The sequence below is a fragment of the Symphalangus syndactylus genome, chromosome 1 (assembly GCF_028878055.3).
Source record: "Symphalangus syndactylus isolate Jambi chromosome 1, NHGRI_mSymSyn1-v2.1_pri, whole genome shotgun sequence".
NCBI classification, from domain to species: domain Eukaryota; kingdom Metazoa; phylum Chordata; class Mammalia; order Primates; family Hylobatidae; genus Symphalangus; species Symphalangus syndactylus.
The window spans coordinates 75,140,937-75,159,839 of NC_072423.2; the positions used below are offsets into that span (position 1 = coordinate 75,140,937).

General features: G+C 36.2%; 1 protein-coding gene across 22 annotated transcripts in view; it reads left to right on the plus strand.

Moving 5' to 3' along the window:
* ANKRD12 (ankyrin repeat domain 12) overlaps positions 1-18,903 on the plus strand; it is a 144,352-nt gene that overhangs the window by 34,749 nt on the left and 90,700 nt on the right. For 19 of the 22 annotated variants that reach the window (XR_008650234.2, XM_055238294.2, XM_055238302.2 and 16 more), the window contains exons 2-3: positions 5,089-5,226; positions 17,551-17,698. Coding sequence is in view for 20 of the 22 variants with exons in the window: in XM_055238294.2 (XP_055094269.2) it covers positions 5,140-5,226; positions 17,551-17,698 (235 nt within the window). In the remaining 2 variants the exon portion in view is untranslated. Of the gene's footprint in view, positions 1-5,088; positions 5,227-17,550; positions 17,699-18,903 lie in introns of those variants that run through there. The other 3 variants (XM_063641034.1, XM_055238312.2, XM_055238321.2) reach the window with 2 other exon arrangements.

The window sequence follows — 18,903 nt, forward strand, 5'->3', positions numbered from 1 at the left end:
CCCGTCCCCTCTCACCCTCCAGCCACATACGAGAGTTCCAGTTTCTCACCAACATTTGGTCTTCTTAGTCTTTAATTTTAACCATTCTGGTGGGTGACATCTCATTTTTATTATTTTAAAATTTTAATCGTTTAATTGACCCATAATATTTGTACATATTTAGGGGGTACATCTGATGTTTTGTTCTGTGCATAAAACATGTAATGATCAAGTCAGATTATTTAGGATATTCATCACTGAGTATTTGTCAGTTCTGCATTGGGAACATGTCAGGTCCTGTCTACTAGCTATTTTGAAATATATAACCTATTATTGTTAATTATAGTCACCGTACTGTGCTGTCAAACATTAGAACTTATTTCTTCTATTTATGTTTGTACCCTTTAATCAACCTCTCTTCATCCCCCACCCTCCACACGTACCCTTCCTAGCCTCTGTTATCTATCATTCTCTCTACCTTCGTGAGATCAACTTTTTTTAGCTCTCACATATGAGTGAGAACATCTCATTATTAATTTTCCTGGTGACTAATGAGGTTGCGCATCTTTTCCTGTGCTTATTTGCCATTCATTATATGTTATTTGCTGAACTGTTAAAATCTTTTACTCACTTTTAAATTGGGTTGTTTATCTTATTGATTCATAAGAGTTATTTATATGTTCCGGATATAAGTCCTTTAGAATTATATAATCTGGGTGTAAGTCCTTTATAAAGAAGTGATTTGCAAGTATTTTCTCCCAGTATGGCTGGCTTTTCATTTTCTTAACGCCTTAACGGTAATTTAAAGAACAGAAGTTTTTGTGAAGTCTAATTTATCCATTTTTTGCTTTCATAATTTCTGCTTTTCATTGCCTATTTAAGAAATCTTTGTCTAATACAAGGCCACTAAAATACTCTGTTTTCTGCTAGAAATGGTGTAGTTTTAGCTCATAAATTTAGGTTTATGATGCATTTTGAGGTAATTTTTCTCTGTGGAGTGAGGTAAGGGTCAAGGTTCTCTCTCTCTCTCTCTCTCTCTCTCTCTCTCTCTCTTTTTTTTTTTGCATTTGGATATACAGTTTTTCCAAGACCATTTATTGAAAGGAATATATCCTTTTCCCAGTGAATTACATTGACAGATTTGTTGAAAATCTGTTGGATTGGATGTATATGTGTAGATCTGTTTCTGGACTTTCCATTCTGTTCCGTTAAACTATAAGTCTATCTTTACATTAGTAAACACTGTCTTGCTTACTGTATCTTTGTTAGTAACTATGGAAGTCAAGTAATGTGAGTCTACCACATTTTTTCCCAACATTATTTGGACTTTTCTAGGTTCTTAACATTTTCATATACATTATAGAAACAACTTGTCAGTTTCCAAAAAAACAAAAATAGATCCTGGAAATTTGACTAGGATTGCCTTGAATTTATAGAGCAATTTGGAGAGACTGACATTTTAATGACATTGCATCTTCTGATTCATGAGCATGGCATGTCTTTCCATATATTTAGATCTTTTTTTCACTGCTTTCCAAAGTGTTTTGTATTTGTCATTGCATAGTCTTATATACATTTTGTTATATTTATCCCTGAGAATTTAGTGGTTTTGATGCCATCGTAGGTTATATTTTAAATTTTAATTTCTAATTGCTTATTGCTAGTATGTAGAAAAAATTTTTCACATATTCACCATGTATTCTTACACATATTTTGTTATATTATCCCTAAGAATTTAGTATTTCTGATGCTGTTGTAGGTTGTATTTTTAATTTTAATTTCTAATTACTTATTGCTAATATGTAGAAATAATTTTTATATATTGACCATGTATTCTGTGTCCTTCCTATATGCATGTATTAGTTCTAATAGCTTCTTTGTAGATACCTTTGCTTGTCTACATAGATTATCATGGTATCTGGAAATATGGCCTATTTTACCACTTTCCAAGCTGTATGCCTTTTTTTCTTGCCTTATTGAACTACATAGGACCACCAGTAAGTAGTACAGTGTTGAATAGGAATGGTAAAAGCTAACTCAGCATCCATGCCCGTCGATCTTAGAAGAGAAAGTATTCAAGTTCCCTTCTAATTCTGGTTTGCTGAAAGTTGTTTATTATTAATGGATATTGAATGTTAGCTAACTCATTTTCTCTTACCTGTTGAGATGATCATATATTTTTATGGTTCGAATTAATACACTAAATTACATAGTTTGATGTTTTTGAGGGGGGCAGGGGCAGGGCCTCATTCTGTCACCCAGGCTGGAGTGCAGTGGCGTGATCATGGCTCACTGCAGCCTTGACCTCCTGGGCTCAAGCAGTCCTCCCACCTCAGCCTCCTGAGTAGCTGGGACCACCTGCACGGACCACCATGCCCAGCTAATTTTTGTATTTTTAGTAGAGGTGGTGTTTCGCCATGTTGTCAACCTCAGGCTGGTCTTGAACTTTTGGGCTCAAGCTGTCTGCCCACCTTGGCCTCCCAAAGTGCTGGGATTACAGGTGTGAGCTCCCATACTTGGCCTGGTTTAATTCCTTTATTGTCTACGAGCAAACTTTATATGGCTTTAATTAAATTTGTTAAAGTTTGTTTCATGACACAGAATGTGGCCTATCTTGGGGAATATTCTGTGTGCCCTTGAAGGAGTATTCTGTTGTTGAGCAGATATTTCTGTAAACATCAGTTAGAACCAACTGATTAATGGCGTTTTTCTGTTCTTACATAATCCTTGCTGATGTTCTGTCAATAAGAAGTATAATAGTTGAAGCCTCCAGCTGTAATTATGAATTTATCTATTTTGTCTATCAGTTGGCAGTTTTTGTTTCATGTATTTTGAAGCTCTGTTGTTGGTTGTATACATATGTGAGATTGGTATATTGTCTTAGTGTATTGACCCCTTTATCAATATGTCGTATATAATGTCCCTCTTCATTCTGAAGTCTGTTTTGTTGATGTTGTTAATATAGCCACTCAGGCTTGCTTTCTTTCTAAGCACTTGGAAACTCAAGTACTTCCATGGGTTCTTTTTCCATTCTTTTATTTTACCCTACCTATTATGATATTTGAAGCGAACTTCTTGTTGGGTTTTTTCCCACTTTCTGGCATTCTCTGTCTTTTGGTGTGTTTAAGCCATTTGTGTTTTACATTATTATTAATATTTGGGGTTAGGTCTGTATCATTTTATAATTTTGTTCTTTCTGTTTTTCATTGCTCAATTTTTCTTTTCCTGCCTTTCATTGGATTCTTTGTACATTTTTTAATATTCCATTTTAATTTACCTAGTGTGATTTGTGTTACTTTTTGTATAGTTCTTATGTAGTGATTGCTTTAGGGATTACAGTATACATCTTGCACCCAGAAGCTAACTCAATATTAAATGCTTAATATTAGTTGATTGAAGGAATATTTTTGGAATCATGATTTTTATTGTTACTGCTGGCATTTTTCTAAATAGTTATTGAAAAATGATGTAAGCTTTTCCTTACATAGAATCTATTTAATATAATATTGCCCTGTAGAATTTTCTCAAAAAATATTTGACACTCCTTTAGTTCACTAATAACGTGCTTTGCTTCATCTACAAAGGAGACATTGTTTTATCTTCATAGTCTCACTTAGGCTGATGTTTATATGTATTATATAGCTCAGGTTTGCTTTTGAGCCAGTCTTTTTGTTTTTATGTGGCTCATAACTTTAACTCCATAAGCTTTACCAGTGGCTAGCTTTGAGGACAGTGCTATGTTTAAATTACTGTTTATATGTTAATGAAACGGTTAAATGGCCCCAAGGTAAGTTCTGCTTCTTGAGTGTAATGTCAAAAGAGTTTCTTAATTTCTTCAAGTTTGTTTCCTCCTCTATAAAATGAAAGATTTGAACCATTTTTCTTTGGTAGTTTTTTGTGTTGTAATGTATTCTAATTTAATTATTTCCAGATTAATATGGTTTTGATAATTTACAAATTAGCTCAGTTTATTTAAGGGATTTTTAGTTTTGTTTCTGTCAAAAGAAATGTTAAAGCACCAACGGGACAGCAGATTTTACTAATACTCTGTTCAAGGTGTCTGAGTTTTAATAATTTACATAGGTACTAGAATGACAGCTAACTTAGATCTATGATATCCATCTGTAGGAGATTTATAGCATGAAAGTTCAAAGTAATCTTGTCAGTCATTCTGCTTCTTGTTGTAGCCCAAGTAATGCTCCCCTTGGCCAGCAGCCTCAATCTAGCCCAGTGCTGTGCAGTAGACCTTTCTGTGATTACATAAATGTATATCTACGCTGTATAGTGCAGTGGCTAGTTTAATTTCATTTTAATTAATTTAAAATTGCCACATGTAGGTAATAGATTATCTGACAGCAACATAGTGTAGCCTCGTAGGTTCCTCTTTAACATGTAAAACCCCTTGGAATTTTTTTCTGGATCGTTCAGACATAAACTTGTCATAATCATAAGCTCTTGGGAGAATCTTTGACCTATTAAGCTTGTAGAATAGGAAAGAGAAGGCTGAACAAATTGGAAATAAAATAATGTATACAGTGGTGATTACAGTACAATAGAAGTATATCAGTGAGTGGTTTGATAAAGTGACTAAATGGCTGAAGATGTTCAGTAAAGAAAATAAACTACTCTAGGGATTTTAAATGGGAAAGATTTAATGTAGGGAATTAGGTGTTGTAAAATTACTGATCAAACCTAACAGGTTCTTGGTTGGGTCTTCAGAAATGACTTCCAAACCAACACGAAACTACAAGGGCATCGATTAGGAGCTCGCATTATGGATTCCTACTGAAAAGAGAAACGTTTTGTCACTGGTTCCACTTTCACTGCTTCTGCTTACCCAAAGCTAGAGATGTTACTTGTCTCGAGAATATGGGAAGAAATTTATAAAAGTAATTCTCTTTTTGGTGACAAGCTGAGTGGACTTGACTAAGAGAACCAGAAGCTAAAATAAGGTGAAAACTTATTTTAGCTTAGGATAGCCTCTCTGAGAAAATAAGGTATCTTATAAAGACAGAGAGAAAACAAATTGGACTAATTGTGGTGCATAAACTTCAAGTAGGTTCTATTGTGTATGTATTCAAATAACCCTTATATATCCATTCTTTACAGATCCAGGATGAGAAGACTGATAAAAGAAGCAGCTAGCTGAACAGCTATAAAATGCCCAAATCTGGGTTCACAAAACCAGTTCAGAGTGAAAATTCTGACAGTGACAGCAATATGGTAGAGAAACCATATGGAAGAAAGGTATATGATTATATTAAAGATTTGTTGACTTTTCAAACTGGGAAAAAGACTCCCAATTAAGTATTTTTAGTAATTTCTCACAAGATAAAAACCAATATGGATGCCAGATAAATCCAAACCGTTTATGCCCTTTAGAAATAAATTGGATTCCTGGGGAAGTGATTATCATTCCCTAAGGTGAACAGACAACTACTAAGTAAAACACAGTTACTAAGATTGTGCAATTAAGAAATAATGATTGAGAGGGAAAAATTTTTATTATTAGTCATTGTCAGTGACCTGTAATTCTTTTTATATCGATCCTTTTTCATTCCTACTTAATTTAGACCCTCAGAACCTTCGTTTGGACTCCTGCAATTGTCTCCTAACTGGTCTTGCTATCCCTAGTCTCTCCTTATCTCTGGTTTTATACTTTGTCTTTGAATATTTTTTCTGTTTACGTTTTTAAGTCTTTTTAAAAGCCATTTTCTTATGGAAAGATGTCTGAGGTGTTTCCAGACATTTTTAGCTAACACAGTTGCGCAACCATCATCACAATAAGGTTTTAGAACATTGCTGTCATTGTGGAAAGGTCTTTGTCGCCTATTTGTAGTCAGTCTCCACTGCAACCCTAAACCCTCCAGGCAACCCCAAATCTGCTTTCAAAATCAGGAAGTGTAAGTTTTCAAACTGTATTCTTTTCAGAATCGTTTTGAGTCCTTCATGATTTCATATAAATTTTAGGATCAGCTTGTCAGTTTCTACAAAAATACCTGCTGGGATTTTGAAGGAATTTTATTGAATTTTTTCATTGAATCTGTAGATCACTTTGAGTTGTACTGCCATCTTAATATTGTCTTCCAATCATGAACATGGAATATCTCTTCATTTACTTAGATCTTCAGTTTGTCTCAGTAGTGTTTTGTAGTTTTCAGTGTAAAAGTGTTGCATTCTATTGTTAAATTATTTGTAAGTGTCTTATTCTCTCAGTGCTACTATGGATAATTTTATTTTGGGTTCTTTATTGCTAGTACAGAAATATAATTGATTTTTGATGTAGTTATCTTTGTATCCTGTGATCTTACTCAATTATTAGTTCTAACAATTTGTAATTCCTTAGGACTTTCTACATATGGAATCATATTATTTGTGAATAAAGATAATTTTACTTCTTTTCCAGTCTGGATATTTCTTTTTTTGCTTGATTACCTTTATTCCCCCACTCCTTATTTCCCCCCTGATTGCACTGGCAAAGTCTTCTTAATTACAGTACTTAGTCCACTTACATTTAATGTAATTATTGCTATGACTTATATCTGATGATAATTTATATGTGCAGTTTTGCTCTTTATTATATATTTCATGTCTTTTTTGTTACCTCTTTTATGTTGCCATTTTTGGCTTTAAATATTTTTCAGTGTACAATTTTAATTTCTCTGATTTTTTTAAACTTTTTTTGATTTATTATTTTAGATGTTTATCCTAGAGATTGTAATACACATCCTGATCACAGTCTACTTACAAGTTGTTATTGACTCAATTCTAGTAAAATATAGCAGCTTTGCTTCAATATAGCTCCATTTTCTTCCTTTGTGTTATTTATATAACATCACTTACATCTAGATATGTTATTAACCCAACAAAAGAATAATTGTTTGATACAAAATGTTATCTTTTAAAGAAATAAGAGAAATCTATGTTTATATAGTTTCAGATTTCCCCACAAATTTACTGATTTTGGTGTTCTTAATTTCTTCCTATGGATTTAAGTTACTGTCTGGTGTAAGAATTTTCCTTAGTACTTACTATAAGGCAAGTCTTCAGCCATGGTTTCTGTCTTTTTTTGATCTAGGTAGGAATATCTTGATATTGCCATTTTTTTTTCCTTTTTGAGACAGAATTTTGCTCTCTTGCCCAGGCTGGAGAGTGCAGTGGTGTGATCTCAGCTCGCTGCAGCCTTGACCTCCCAGGCTCAAGCAATCCTTCCACCTCAGCCTCCTGAGTAGCCGAGACCACAGGTGCACACCACTGTGCCCAGAGATAGGGTTTCATCATGTCGCCCAGTCTAGTCTCAAACTCCTGGCCTCAAGTGAGCCACCTGCCTCAGCCTCCCAAAGTGCTGGGATTACAAGTGTGAGCCACCACGCCCTGGCTGATTTTGCCATTTTTAATAAGTAGCTTTATTGAGATATAATTCACATACCATACATTTAAAGTATACAATTCAGTTGTTTTTATATTTACAGAGTTGTATAGTCACAACCACAATCAATTTTAGAAGTTTCACCCCACTATATACTCTTGAGAGAATGAGAAAGATAAAAATAACATCTTAAATGTTATTATGAAGATACTGACCTTGCAGATCTCCTCAGTTGATCTCACGGACCATAATTTGAGAACTGCTATACCACTGTAATAAGCTCATTAATGAAACTACTGAGTGTATAGTGATGGGAGGAAAAGAGGAGAGAATGCTACTTAACAGGTTCAGCGATATCCTAATAGTAGAATTAGGTACTTAATCTGGGTTCTCAAGGATGAATCCGTATTTAACCAGAAGGAAAGTGAAAGTAAAGGGTAGTGTAAGTGAAAGAAACAGCATAGGAAAAACAAACTTGAGTTGGGATATAGCCTATGGAGGATGGAGGATAGGAGGTGAGTCTAGCACTAGACAAGGAGCAGTTCATTATAGCCTTGTGTGCCTTGTGAAGGATCTTGGAACTTATTCTGTGGTCGGTGAGTCAGGAGGGAAGGGTCATAGAAAGAACCAGTCAGAGTGCTGTTTAATAAAATATAAGGAGGCAGCGTGGGCAGTGGCTTTTGGGATGAAGAGAAGTTGGCAGATCGAAAAGCTGTTGAATGAATTAAACTTGTGTATGGAGAAAAAATAGTCTGGGTCCATTCTGAGGTTTGTTTCCATTACTAGGTTAATGATTGGGCCATTTCCTGAAAGGAAATTCAAGAGAAAGAACAGGTTGTTTTGAATAAGTTTGCTTTGTACTTGCTGAACTGAGTTGGCCCTGGGAACATTCAAGTAGAAATGTTTATTAGGCAGTTACATATGAGTGTAAGAACTCAAAACAAGTCTAGATTGGAAATAAACATGAGGATTTGTAGAAAGTAAGTATGGAAAAGGGTGTACAAAGAGTGTATAAAGTGGCACAAGAATGGAGGAGGATAGACCCTGAGGAATTCAAATATTTTAGGAGGAGTAAAGAGACAAGGAAAGAGGAGGACAGAGAGAGAACCAAGGGAGGTTCCACAGAGAATGGCTAAAGGGAGGAGAGAGTCTGCATTGCCAAATGCAACAGAGAGGTTAAGAGGAAAGATGAGGCCATTGAAACATTTTAAATGACCTTGATGAAAGTAGTTTGTGTGGAGATGTGGGGACAGAATACAATGTTAGATTTGAAGAAAGCATTATAACTTTTATTTCTGCATGTTTAAGTATAGTGAAGGTTACATTTGTGGAAATTCATCTGGGCTGTTTGATGCCACTTTTTGGATTTGAATTTATAAAGCTAAACTTAATGAAGCTTTAATTGTTCCTGTGTACTTTTCATGTATCTTTTGAAAGTTGTCACTAAGTAAGTAGTGCCTGAATATTGCCCTCCTAAAAGTGTGAATTTTTTTTTTTTTTTTTTTTTGAGACGGAGTCTTGCTCTGTCGCCCAGGCTGGAGTGCAGTGGCGCGATCTCGGCTCACTGCAAGCTCCGCCTCCCGGGTTCACGCCATTCTCCTGCCTCAGCCTCCCGAGTTGCTGGGACTACAGGCGCCTGCCACCGTGCCCAGCTAATTTTTTGTATTTTTAGTAAAGACGGGATTTCACCGTGTTAGCCAGGATTGTCTCGATCTCCCGACCTCGTGATCCGCCCACCTCGGCCTCCCAAAGTGCTGGGATTACAGGTGTGAGCCACTGCGCCTGGCTGATTGTCTTTTCATAGTGAGTGGCATTGAAGTCAACTGGGTTCTGCTAAGTTGTTTTTCTCCATAACATTTTTAGAAATGAGGCTGGGCATGGTGGCTCATGCCTATAATATGTGCTTTGGGGAGACCAAGGCAGGAGAATTGCTTGAGGCCAGGAGTTCAAGACTAGCCTAGGCAAAACCCCCATCTCTACCAAAAAAAAATTAGCTGGATATATTGATATACAGCTGTGTTCCTAGCTACTGGGGAGGCCGAAGTAGGATTGCTTTAAGCTACAGAGAGCTATGCTTGTGCCACTGCATTCCAGCCTGGGCAAGAGAGCAGGACCCTGTTTATCTCTATTCATTTTTGATTTTTTTTTTTAACAGTTCGCTTACGTAAGTAGAGACCCCATTTACAGTTTAATATGACAGAATATTGCTGTTATGAGGTCCTAAATTAATAAACCAAAATTTCACTCCTTAAATTCATTTAAGTAGAGCATAACTTAAATAATTGTATTTTATAGCAATTTAATTTTTATGTAAAGTCCTCTCATTAAATATTAAAATAGTTAGGATTTTGACAAGAATGTTCACACCTTTCACTGCTCATCTGTGGTCTTTTCCCCCCATTGATTCTAGTTTAGTTTAGAAATTTCTCCACTACTCTTTTAGCTATAAATCAGTATTTAAAATTTGCAAAGCAGAATCTTTTATAAAATTTGTTAAGATAATCTAAAACCTGATTAAATTCATAAAATGTGAGAGAGGGGATATTAATTATTTTAACCACCTGAATAGTTCTGTCGTATCCTTTTCGTCACCACTGTAGTTCAGACATTCATTATTTCCTCTCCAAGTGACTATTGAGAATTTTTTTCTTTTATTATCCAAGTATTATAATACATGTTTGTTGTGAAAAATTAGAAAATACCTATAAGAATAATGAAAATAGGAATTACCAATTACCTGTCAACAACTGTGAAGGTTCTGAGATTTTACCCTACTTGTAAGCTAATTAGCTTCATGGATGCTGGCAGAAGACACAACTCCTAGGTCAGTGATGACGGAATATTTGCTACTCAGCAATAGCAGTAGCCGGAGTATCATTGTTTGTGCCTATTCCCTGAGCCTCACTTCTCACATGGGGGATGCAGTGATGGGCAGATGACAACTGCATATGCAGCGGGTTGTATTACAGGGTAGGAACCCCAAATCTTTTATGATGGGCAGTAAGTCTGCCTGAACTTTTCCCTAGAAGGAGACGTTATTACACTGGACAGCAAACAGGTATGTCCTTTGCTTTAGAGGGAGACACTACCTCTGTCTTTCGAGGCTGTTTATCATGCAAATACCCATGAAAAGATAGTCCAGGACAAAGGAAATTAGTGTGTCTGCTTGCAAGATGTGCAAAAATGCAAGAGAGACATGGAGAATTATGTCCCAACACAGCTGTAATGGCACCACCTACAGATAGCTATTAACATTTTGGTTTACAGGCATACCTCATTTTATTGCACTTCACTTTATTGTGCTTTGCAGATAATTGTGCTTTTTACAAATTGAAGGTTAGTGGCAACCCTGTGTTGAGCAAGTTTATTGGCAACATTTTTCCAACAGCATGTACTCACTTGTCTCTGTGTCACATCTTGATAATTCTCATATTTCCAACTTTTTCAGTATCATGATGATGATTAGTGATCTTTGTTACTATTGTAATTGTTTTGTGGGCACCACAGACTGTATGCAGAAAAGATGGCAAGCTTAGTGTTGTATGTGTTCTACTGCTCCACTTACTGGCTCTTCTCCCAACTCTGTCCCTCCTTGGGCCTTCCTATTTCCTGAAACAATTTGAAATTGTTGTGTTTCAGTGGTCTGTAAGTATTCAAGTGAAGAGTGGAATGTCTCTCATTTTAAGTCGAAAGCTCTAAATGATTAAGCTTAGTGAGGAAGGTATGTCAAAAGCTGAGAGAGGTCAAAAGCTAGGCCTCTTGTGCCAGTTAACCAAGAGAGGAATGCCAGGGAAAAGTTCTTGAAGAACATTAAAAGTGCTGTTAAAGTGAACACACCATAAGAAAGCAAAACAGTCTTATTGCTGATGTGGAGGAAGTTTGGAGTGGTCTAGATAGAAGATGAAACCAGCTACAACATCCCCTTAAACCAAAGTTCAATCCAGAGCAAGGTCCTTTCCTCAATTCTGTGAAGCCTGAGAGAGGTTTGGAAGCTGCAGAAGAAAAGTCTGAAGCTAGCATAAGTTGGTTCATGAGGTTTAAGGAAAGAAGCTGTCTCCATAACATAAAAGTGCAAGGTGAAGCACCAAGTGCTAATGTGGAAGCTACAGCAAGTTATCCAGAAGATCTAGGTATGATCTTTGATGAAAATGGCTACACTAAACTACAGATTTCAGTATAGATGAAATAGCCTTCTATTGGAAAGATACCATCTAGGACTTTGAAAGCTAGAGAGGAGAAGTCAATCCCTGGCTTCAAAGCTTCAGAGGACAGGCTGACTGTCTTGTTAGGGACAAATGCAGCTGACAACTATTAAGTTAAAGCCAGTGCTCATTTTCCATTGCAAAAACGCCAAGATATGTAAGAATTATGTGAAATCTACTCTGCCTGTACCTTATCAATGGAAAAACAGTGCCTGATGACAGCACATCTGTTCACAGCGTGGTTTCCTGAATAGCTTAAGCCTACTGTTGAGACTAAGAAAAAAGGATTATTTTCAAAATATTACTGCTCATTGACGACATGTCAATGAGCTGTCACCCAAGAGCTCCGACAGAGACATACAAAGAGGATAATGTTGTTTTCATGGCTGCTGACATGCAATCCATTCTGCAGCCCATAGGTCAAGGAATAATTTTAACTTTTTAAACAAGTCTTATTAAAGAAATATGCTTTGTAAGGCTGTAGCTGCCATAGAGAGTGATTCCTCTGATGGATTTGGGCAAAGTAAATTGAAAACCATCTTGAAAGGATTAACCATTTTAGATGCCATTAAAAACATTTGTGATTCTTGAGAGGAAGTCAGAATACCAATATTAACCAGAGTTTGGAAAAGTTGATTCTAACAGTCGTGGATGACTGAGAGGTTCAAGACTTTAGTGGAGGAACTAACCGTAGATGGGATTGGAAAAAGCAAGAGAATGAGAATTAAGTGGAGCCTGAAGATGTGACTGAATTGCTGAAATCTCATGATCAAACTTGAAACCTACTTTTAAAACAATCTTATAAGCAAAACATTTGTCTTTGAAGCTCCATTTCATTGGCAGAAGAGAAAAATAGCTCATCTTTCTTATGGATGAGCAAATAAAGTATTTCTTGAGTTGGAATCTACTCTTGGTGAAGATGCTATAAACATTGTTGAAATGACAGCAAAGGATTTAGTATATTACATAAACTTAGTTGATAAAACAGCAGCAGAGTTAAATAAGATTGACTCCAGTTTGAAAAGAAGTTCTGTGGGTAAGTGCCGTCAGCAGCATTGCATGCTGCAGAGAGATCTCTTGTGAGAGAAAGTCAATTCACATGGCAAACTTCATTGTTGTCTTAAGAAATTGTAATAGCCACCCCAACCATCAAAAACTACTGTCCTGATCAGCAAACAGCCATCAACCTAAGGCAAGACCCTCCACCAGCAAAAAGATTACAACTCACCGATGGCCCATGCAATCTTTAGCATATTTTAGTATATTTAGTACTTTAAAATTAAAATAGGTATATATGTATTTTAGGCATAATAGTATTGCACGCTTACTAGACTGCATCATAGTGTAAACATAATTTTTGTACTGGGAAACCAAAAAATTTGTGTGACTTGTTTTGTCATTATAATTGCTTTATCATGGAGGTCTGGAACTGAACCTGCCATATCTCCAAGGTATGCCTTGATATTGTTCCCGAGTTTTCTGTGTATGTATTTGCACGTGTGTATATATATTCTTGTTTTCTGGATACATTTTTTACCATCTTTTCTATCTTACTGAGATGACAGAGGCTATCAATACATTGTTTAATAGCAGAATTAATAGAAGATCTTTCTTACCATTGATGCTTTCATTATTATGTGTGATGGCTGTTGCCAGTTATTGGGAAAATAATGTTAAATGAAAAAGACTCTAGAAATATTTTAAGGTAATAAACCTAACAGAGTTATGGGCCTAGGATGTGCTAATGAGCCTCTCTTGAATTTGATAATTTCTACTCTTTGGTAATACAGAAATTTCAAGACTATCAAAAATATTTCTTTTGAAAGAAAAGAAACCCTTTGTTCAAATACGCCTTGAAGGACAGTTTTATAGAAGACATAACAAATAGCAGTTATGAATAGTTACACTTATCACCGTATTGCACAGGAGAACATATTCCATATACTGTTGTGCTGTTTTCTTTCAACATGATATCACATAGGTTTTTTTTAACTCATTTTGTGGCACAGACCTGTATCTTACGTAGCTGCAAGGGAGAAGGGATTTTTAAGTGATTCTTAAATCTTTTATTCATAACAATGAGTCATTTTCTAAGGCAAGTTAACTGGAGTTTTGTTGGTTAACCTGTGTATTAGCTGTGCCTTTTTCTGTATTTCTGATGCTTTGACTTCTGAGGCCTTGCTGACCATTGAGAGACTATGTCTTCCAGGGCTAGCTAGTTCCTAGAGATAATAAACTCACTGTGAGCAAATCTTTCACTCTCAGACTGACCTATCTAGACACCACATCCAAACCCCCAACTTTGCTGGGCTCTCACACTCTGGGCCACTGGCCATCTGTCCTAATCACCCCAGAACCAGGTACCAATTAGAGAAACAGCTCCTATACCCCAGAGCCCACTGAAATTATTCAAGGTAGCCAATCCCAAGCCTGCTTACCCTGCTTCACACTTTCTTTCCTGTGGAAACTACAATAAAGGCTCTTGCTCACATTTCACCTTTCTTCTTTTACCTCTTGACCAACCACCCTGGTACCACCCTGTGTGGTCTGGAGTGGCATGATGTGGCATGGCGTGCCCCCCACCCCTTGGGACTGTAAGTAACAATCTTTTCCATAGCAGTAATATCCTGATTTGTTGGTCTCACTATATAATAAAACCTACATTTTAAATAACCTTATAAGCAAAACACCTTGTCTTTGAAGCTCCATTTCATTGGCAGAAGTGAAAAAATAGCTCGAGGATTTTACTTGAAAGCTTGGAAATTGATGAAGAATGAATGTAGAATTTATTGATGTTATTCTTGTCACTTTGTTCTTGCCATCATAGGGTTTTCTTTCATCTTTTGATACAATGAGTTAAGAGGTTTTCTATCAGTGAACTATCCTTGCATTCTCTAGATGAGCCCTGCTTGATTATAATATATTCTAAGAATTGAATTTGGCTTGATAGTCTGTTTAGGACTTATGCATTTATTATGTTCATAAGTGGATTTTTGTCTATAATTTTGTATCTTGTGCTGTTTTTTGGTATCAATTTCATTTTAGACTTTTAAAATGAATTGGGTAACTTCTAATCTTTCTGTGCTCTGGTATTTATAAGACGTGGGAAATACCTGTTTCTTGAATTTTTGTTTTTTTGGTTAAAACTCTATTGTAAAATCTTCTGGAGTAGGTGCCTTTTTAAACATACATTTCACTATGGATTTATCTTTTTTTCCTCCTTTTTCTTTTAGAGACAGGGTCTTTCTCTGTCACTCAGCCCGGAATGCAATGGCATGATTATAGGTCACTGCAGCCTTCTGCCTCAGCCTCCCGAGTAGCTGGGACTACAGGTGTGTGCCACTGTGCCCAGCTAGTTTTTAAAAATTTTTTATGGCGATGAGGTCTTACTACGTTGCCCAGGCTGGTTTCAAACTCCTGTCCTCAAGTGATCCATCCGCCTCAGCCTCCCAGAGCATTGGGATTACAGATTGTAGCCACTGCACCCAGCCCGATTTACTGTTTTCTATGGTAATTGGTCTATTTTGGTTTTCCCTTCCTGTCATCCTGTCATGAGCCAGTTTTTAGTAATCCGTATATTCCAAGGAAATTACCCATTTTTACAGACTGTAAGTTTTTTAATAGTATAAAATTGAATACAGCATTTTTTTTTTTTTTTGGATACAGGATCTCACTCTCTTGTCCAGCCTGGAGCACAGTGTTGAGAACATGGCTCACTATAGCCTCAATCCTCCCAGCTCAAGCAATCCTCCTGCCTCAGCCTCCCAAGTAGCTAGGAACACAGGTGCATGCCACCATGCCTGGCTAATTTTTAAATTTTTTTATGGAGACAGGGTCAAGGTCCCCCTGTGTGGCCCAGGCTGGTCTCAAACTCCTAGGCTTAAGTAATCCATCCACCTCGGCCTCCCAAAGTGCTAGGATTACAGGCATGAGCCACCATGCCCAGCCAACAGCGTTCTTTCATAAGTTTTTAATATTCCCTCTCTAGTTGTATTCAGGCTCAATCTCAGTGGTTTTTTTTTTGTCTTTTCTCTGATTTTCATTATTAGGTTCACCAAAGGTTTGTTTATTCATTTGCTCTTTTAGAGTCATCTTTTGGTTTTATTGATACTTTTAAAAAAATGACATTAATTTGTTACGCCCTTTTTTCCTCCTCATCCCTCCTTTATTTTTCATCTTGGGTTGAAAACTGGTATCTTTTATAGTCTGAATCTACTTTTCATTTGCTTTTGAGAATTTCTACAATCATGATAAGTTATTATCATAGCTTGGAGAATGTTCTTTTAAGATATCCTGCTAAGGCAATGTGGCTTAGTTCTCAGTATAAAGCACATTTCTCACAAAGGAGTTGTCATATCCCGGTTTTAGATGTGCCGTATCAGTTTGGATGTTTGATTATAGGAGTGAACTTCATAATACCTATAGGTCACTTCACCTGATTGGGCGAGTACACAGTGTTTTTATTTCGTATGTCATTCTTTTTCTAAAATGATTTATAAATCCATTTCTGGTTTTCTGATTTAAGAAATAGAGTTGTAATCTACTGGCCTGGATAGATTATTCTTTGGTTCCTGTGATCCTTACATATTTTCTTCTTTATTGGTAAATAATAGTGGTTCTCAGACTTTACTGTGCATCAAAATCATGTGGCAGGACTATTAAAACAGATCATTAGGCCCTAGCCCCAGAGATTCTGATTCAGTAGGTCTGAGAGGATGCCTGAGATTTCGCATTTCTAGTAAGTTTTTAGGTGATGCTGATACTGCTAGTCAGGAAGCCATTTGAGAACTACTGATATAGATAATTTTATTTATTTATTTATTGAGACAGAGTTTTGCTCTTCTTGCCCAGGCTGGAGTGCAATGGTATGATCTTAGCTCACTGAAGCCCCTGCCTCCCAGATTCAAGCAATTCTCCTGCCTCAGCCTCCTGAGTAGTTGGGATTATAGGCACCTGCCACCACACCTGGCTAATTTTTTGTATTTTTAGTAGAGACAGGATTTCACCATGTTGGCCAGGCTGGTCTCGAACTCCTGACCTCAGGTGATACCCCCACCGTGGCCTCCCACAGTGCTGAGATTAACAGGCCACCACACCCAGCCAATTTTATTTTTTAAATAAAATACTATCAGTTTGATTCAATTCAGAATTGCTTTTTAAAATTTACATATTCATTGGCACTACATCTAGATATAATGGTTCTATTCAAAATATTTTGTTTTACTGTTGTTTTAAAATTGTTATTAGAAGTACTATTCAACCCAGCAATCCCATTTTTGTTTACCCAAAAGAATATAAATTGTCCTATTAAAAAGACACATACATGCATATGTTCATTGCAGCACTACTCACAGTAGCAAATCATGGAATTAACCTAAATGCGCATCAGCAGCAGACTGGATAAAGAAAATGTGGTATATACACACCATGGAACGCTATGCAGCCATTAAAAAGAATGAGATCATGTTTTTTGCACAGCAACATGGATGGAGCTGGAGGCCATAATCCTAAGCGAAGTAATACAGGAATAGAAAATCACCAAATACCACATGATCTCATAAGTGGGAGCTAAACATTGAGTACACATGGTCATGAAGGGAACAGCAGACACTGGGGCTTACTTGACAGTGGAGGGTGGGAGGAGGGAGAGGATCAAAAAACTGCCTGTCATGTTACTATGCTTATTACCTGGGTAATGAAATAATCTTTACACCAAACCCCAGTGACATGCAATTTACTTACATAACAAACCTGCACAGGTACCTCGAACGTAAAATATTTAAAAATAAATATAAAATTTATGTTATTAAATAAGAGTAGGGAAATATGAAACAGGGAAAAATATACTTTTTGAAGCTGGGTCTTGAGTATATTGAATACAGTGATATGTAATACTGTCTCTATTTTTGTGTATGTTTGAAATTTTCCTTAGGAGGGGTTTCTATACTGTATTGCTTAGCTAATATTGATATAACTTTACTCTTTTTGACTTTTTAATAGAGTAAAGACAAGATTGCATCCTACAGCAAAACTCCAAAAATTGAACGAAGTGATGTGAGCAAGGAGATGAAAGAGAAATCATCCATGAAACGTAAACTTCCTTTTACCATTAGCCCATCAAGAAATGAAGAACGAGATTCAGACACAGGTAGAATAATTTGCTGTTCTCTGGTAAAATCTTGCTCATTCTTTAATTCTGACTTTTGTTTCTTGTACACTACTCCTCTTGACACCCCAGTTTATAGAGAAATATTTGTATTTCACTATTTCAGATTTATCATTTTGGGGCAGAAATTAATCTATCATGCCAAGTGTGATTTCTGATCAGAGATAAAAACAATATTCTTTATTCCTTACTCTTTGAATGTTTATTGTGAATTTCTTTATCAAGAAATTAATTTTAGGAGGAGCATTCAAATGAATAAAAATTACTCAGTGATAAGGAAGCATTGGGATATGCAGATTTGAGAAAAGGTTATTGAGCTTTTGTGAACATATAGTCACACCCCAAAGAAGTTTAGGCACTTTAGATTCAGAAATAAATTAGAAACATGCATCACACACACATACATACACACACACACACACACACACACACACACAAATTGAGGCTAACTACCTCAGTGCTTTTCATAGAATTTTTGTTTCCCAAAACTCCTATATACCAGAAATTGATACTTGAAATCAGCCAATCCCAGTTATTCATAACGGATGAGATTCTTGTTACTGCTATCTAATAAATTACTAGGTTGTGTTTTAGCCCTGAACTAACCGATTTTTGAAACTAATATAAACTTGAATGTATGTATTTACTGTAGTTTTAGTCATTGCATGAAATATTAATAATGAACTGTTCTTAAAAATGTTTTAGCCTCAGAGAAAGTATTCCATTCTGAGTTTATGTACATAGATTATATTCTGCCTATATCTTTCTAATCATTTTAATTGTCAGTTCAGAAATGATCTTGACTCCGGAAACTGAAAACACTCATAAAGATTTTTGAAACATTCTGTGCTAACATAGTTTTAGAAAATCGTGTAGTATACGCTTTTGGTAGCCAGGTCTCCTTTTGTGTATTTTGCCACTGCTGTTGTGTGAATTAAAAATTGTTCTTAAACACTGATGACATTTTTAAACTTTGAAGATTGATCATTCTTGCAGTGATTACGAAATCACGTGCTTTTTCATTTTAAGCTACACTGGTTTCTTTGAGAGATTCAGAATCTTTTTTTTTCCCCCCGAAGCATCCTAAGTGATACTCTCAAGCTATTACTAGGTCGCTTAGCTGAGAAGAAGGTGCTTATGTGCCTTTGGATAGCTATTTAAGATGGAACTCTTCTCGCATATTCTTG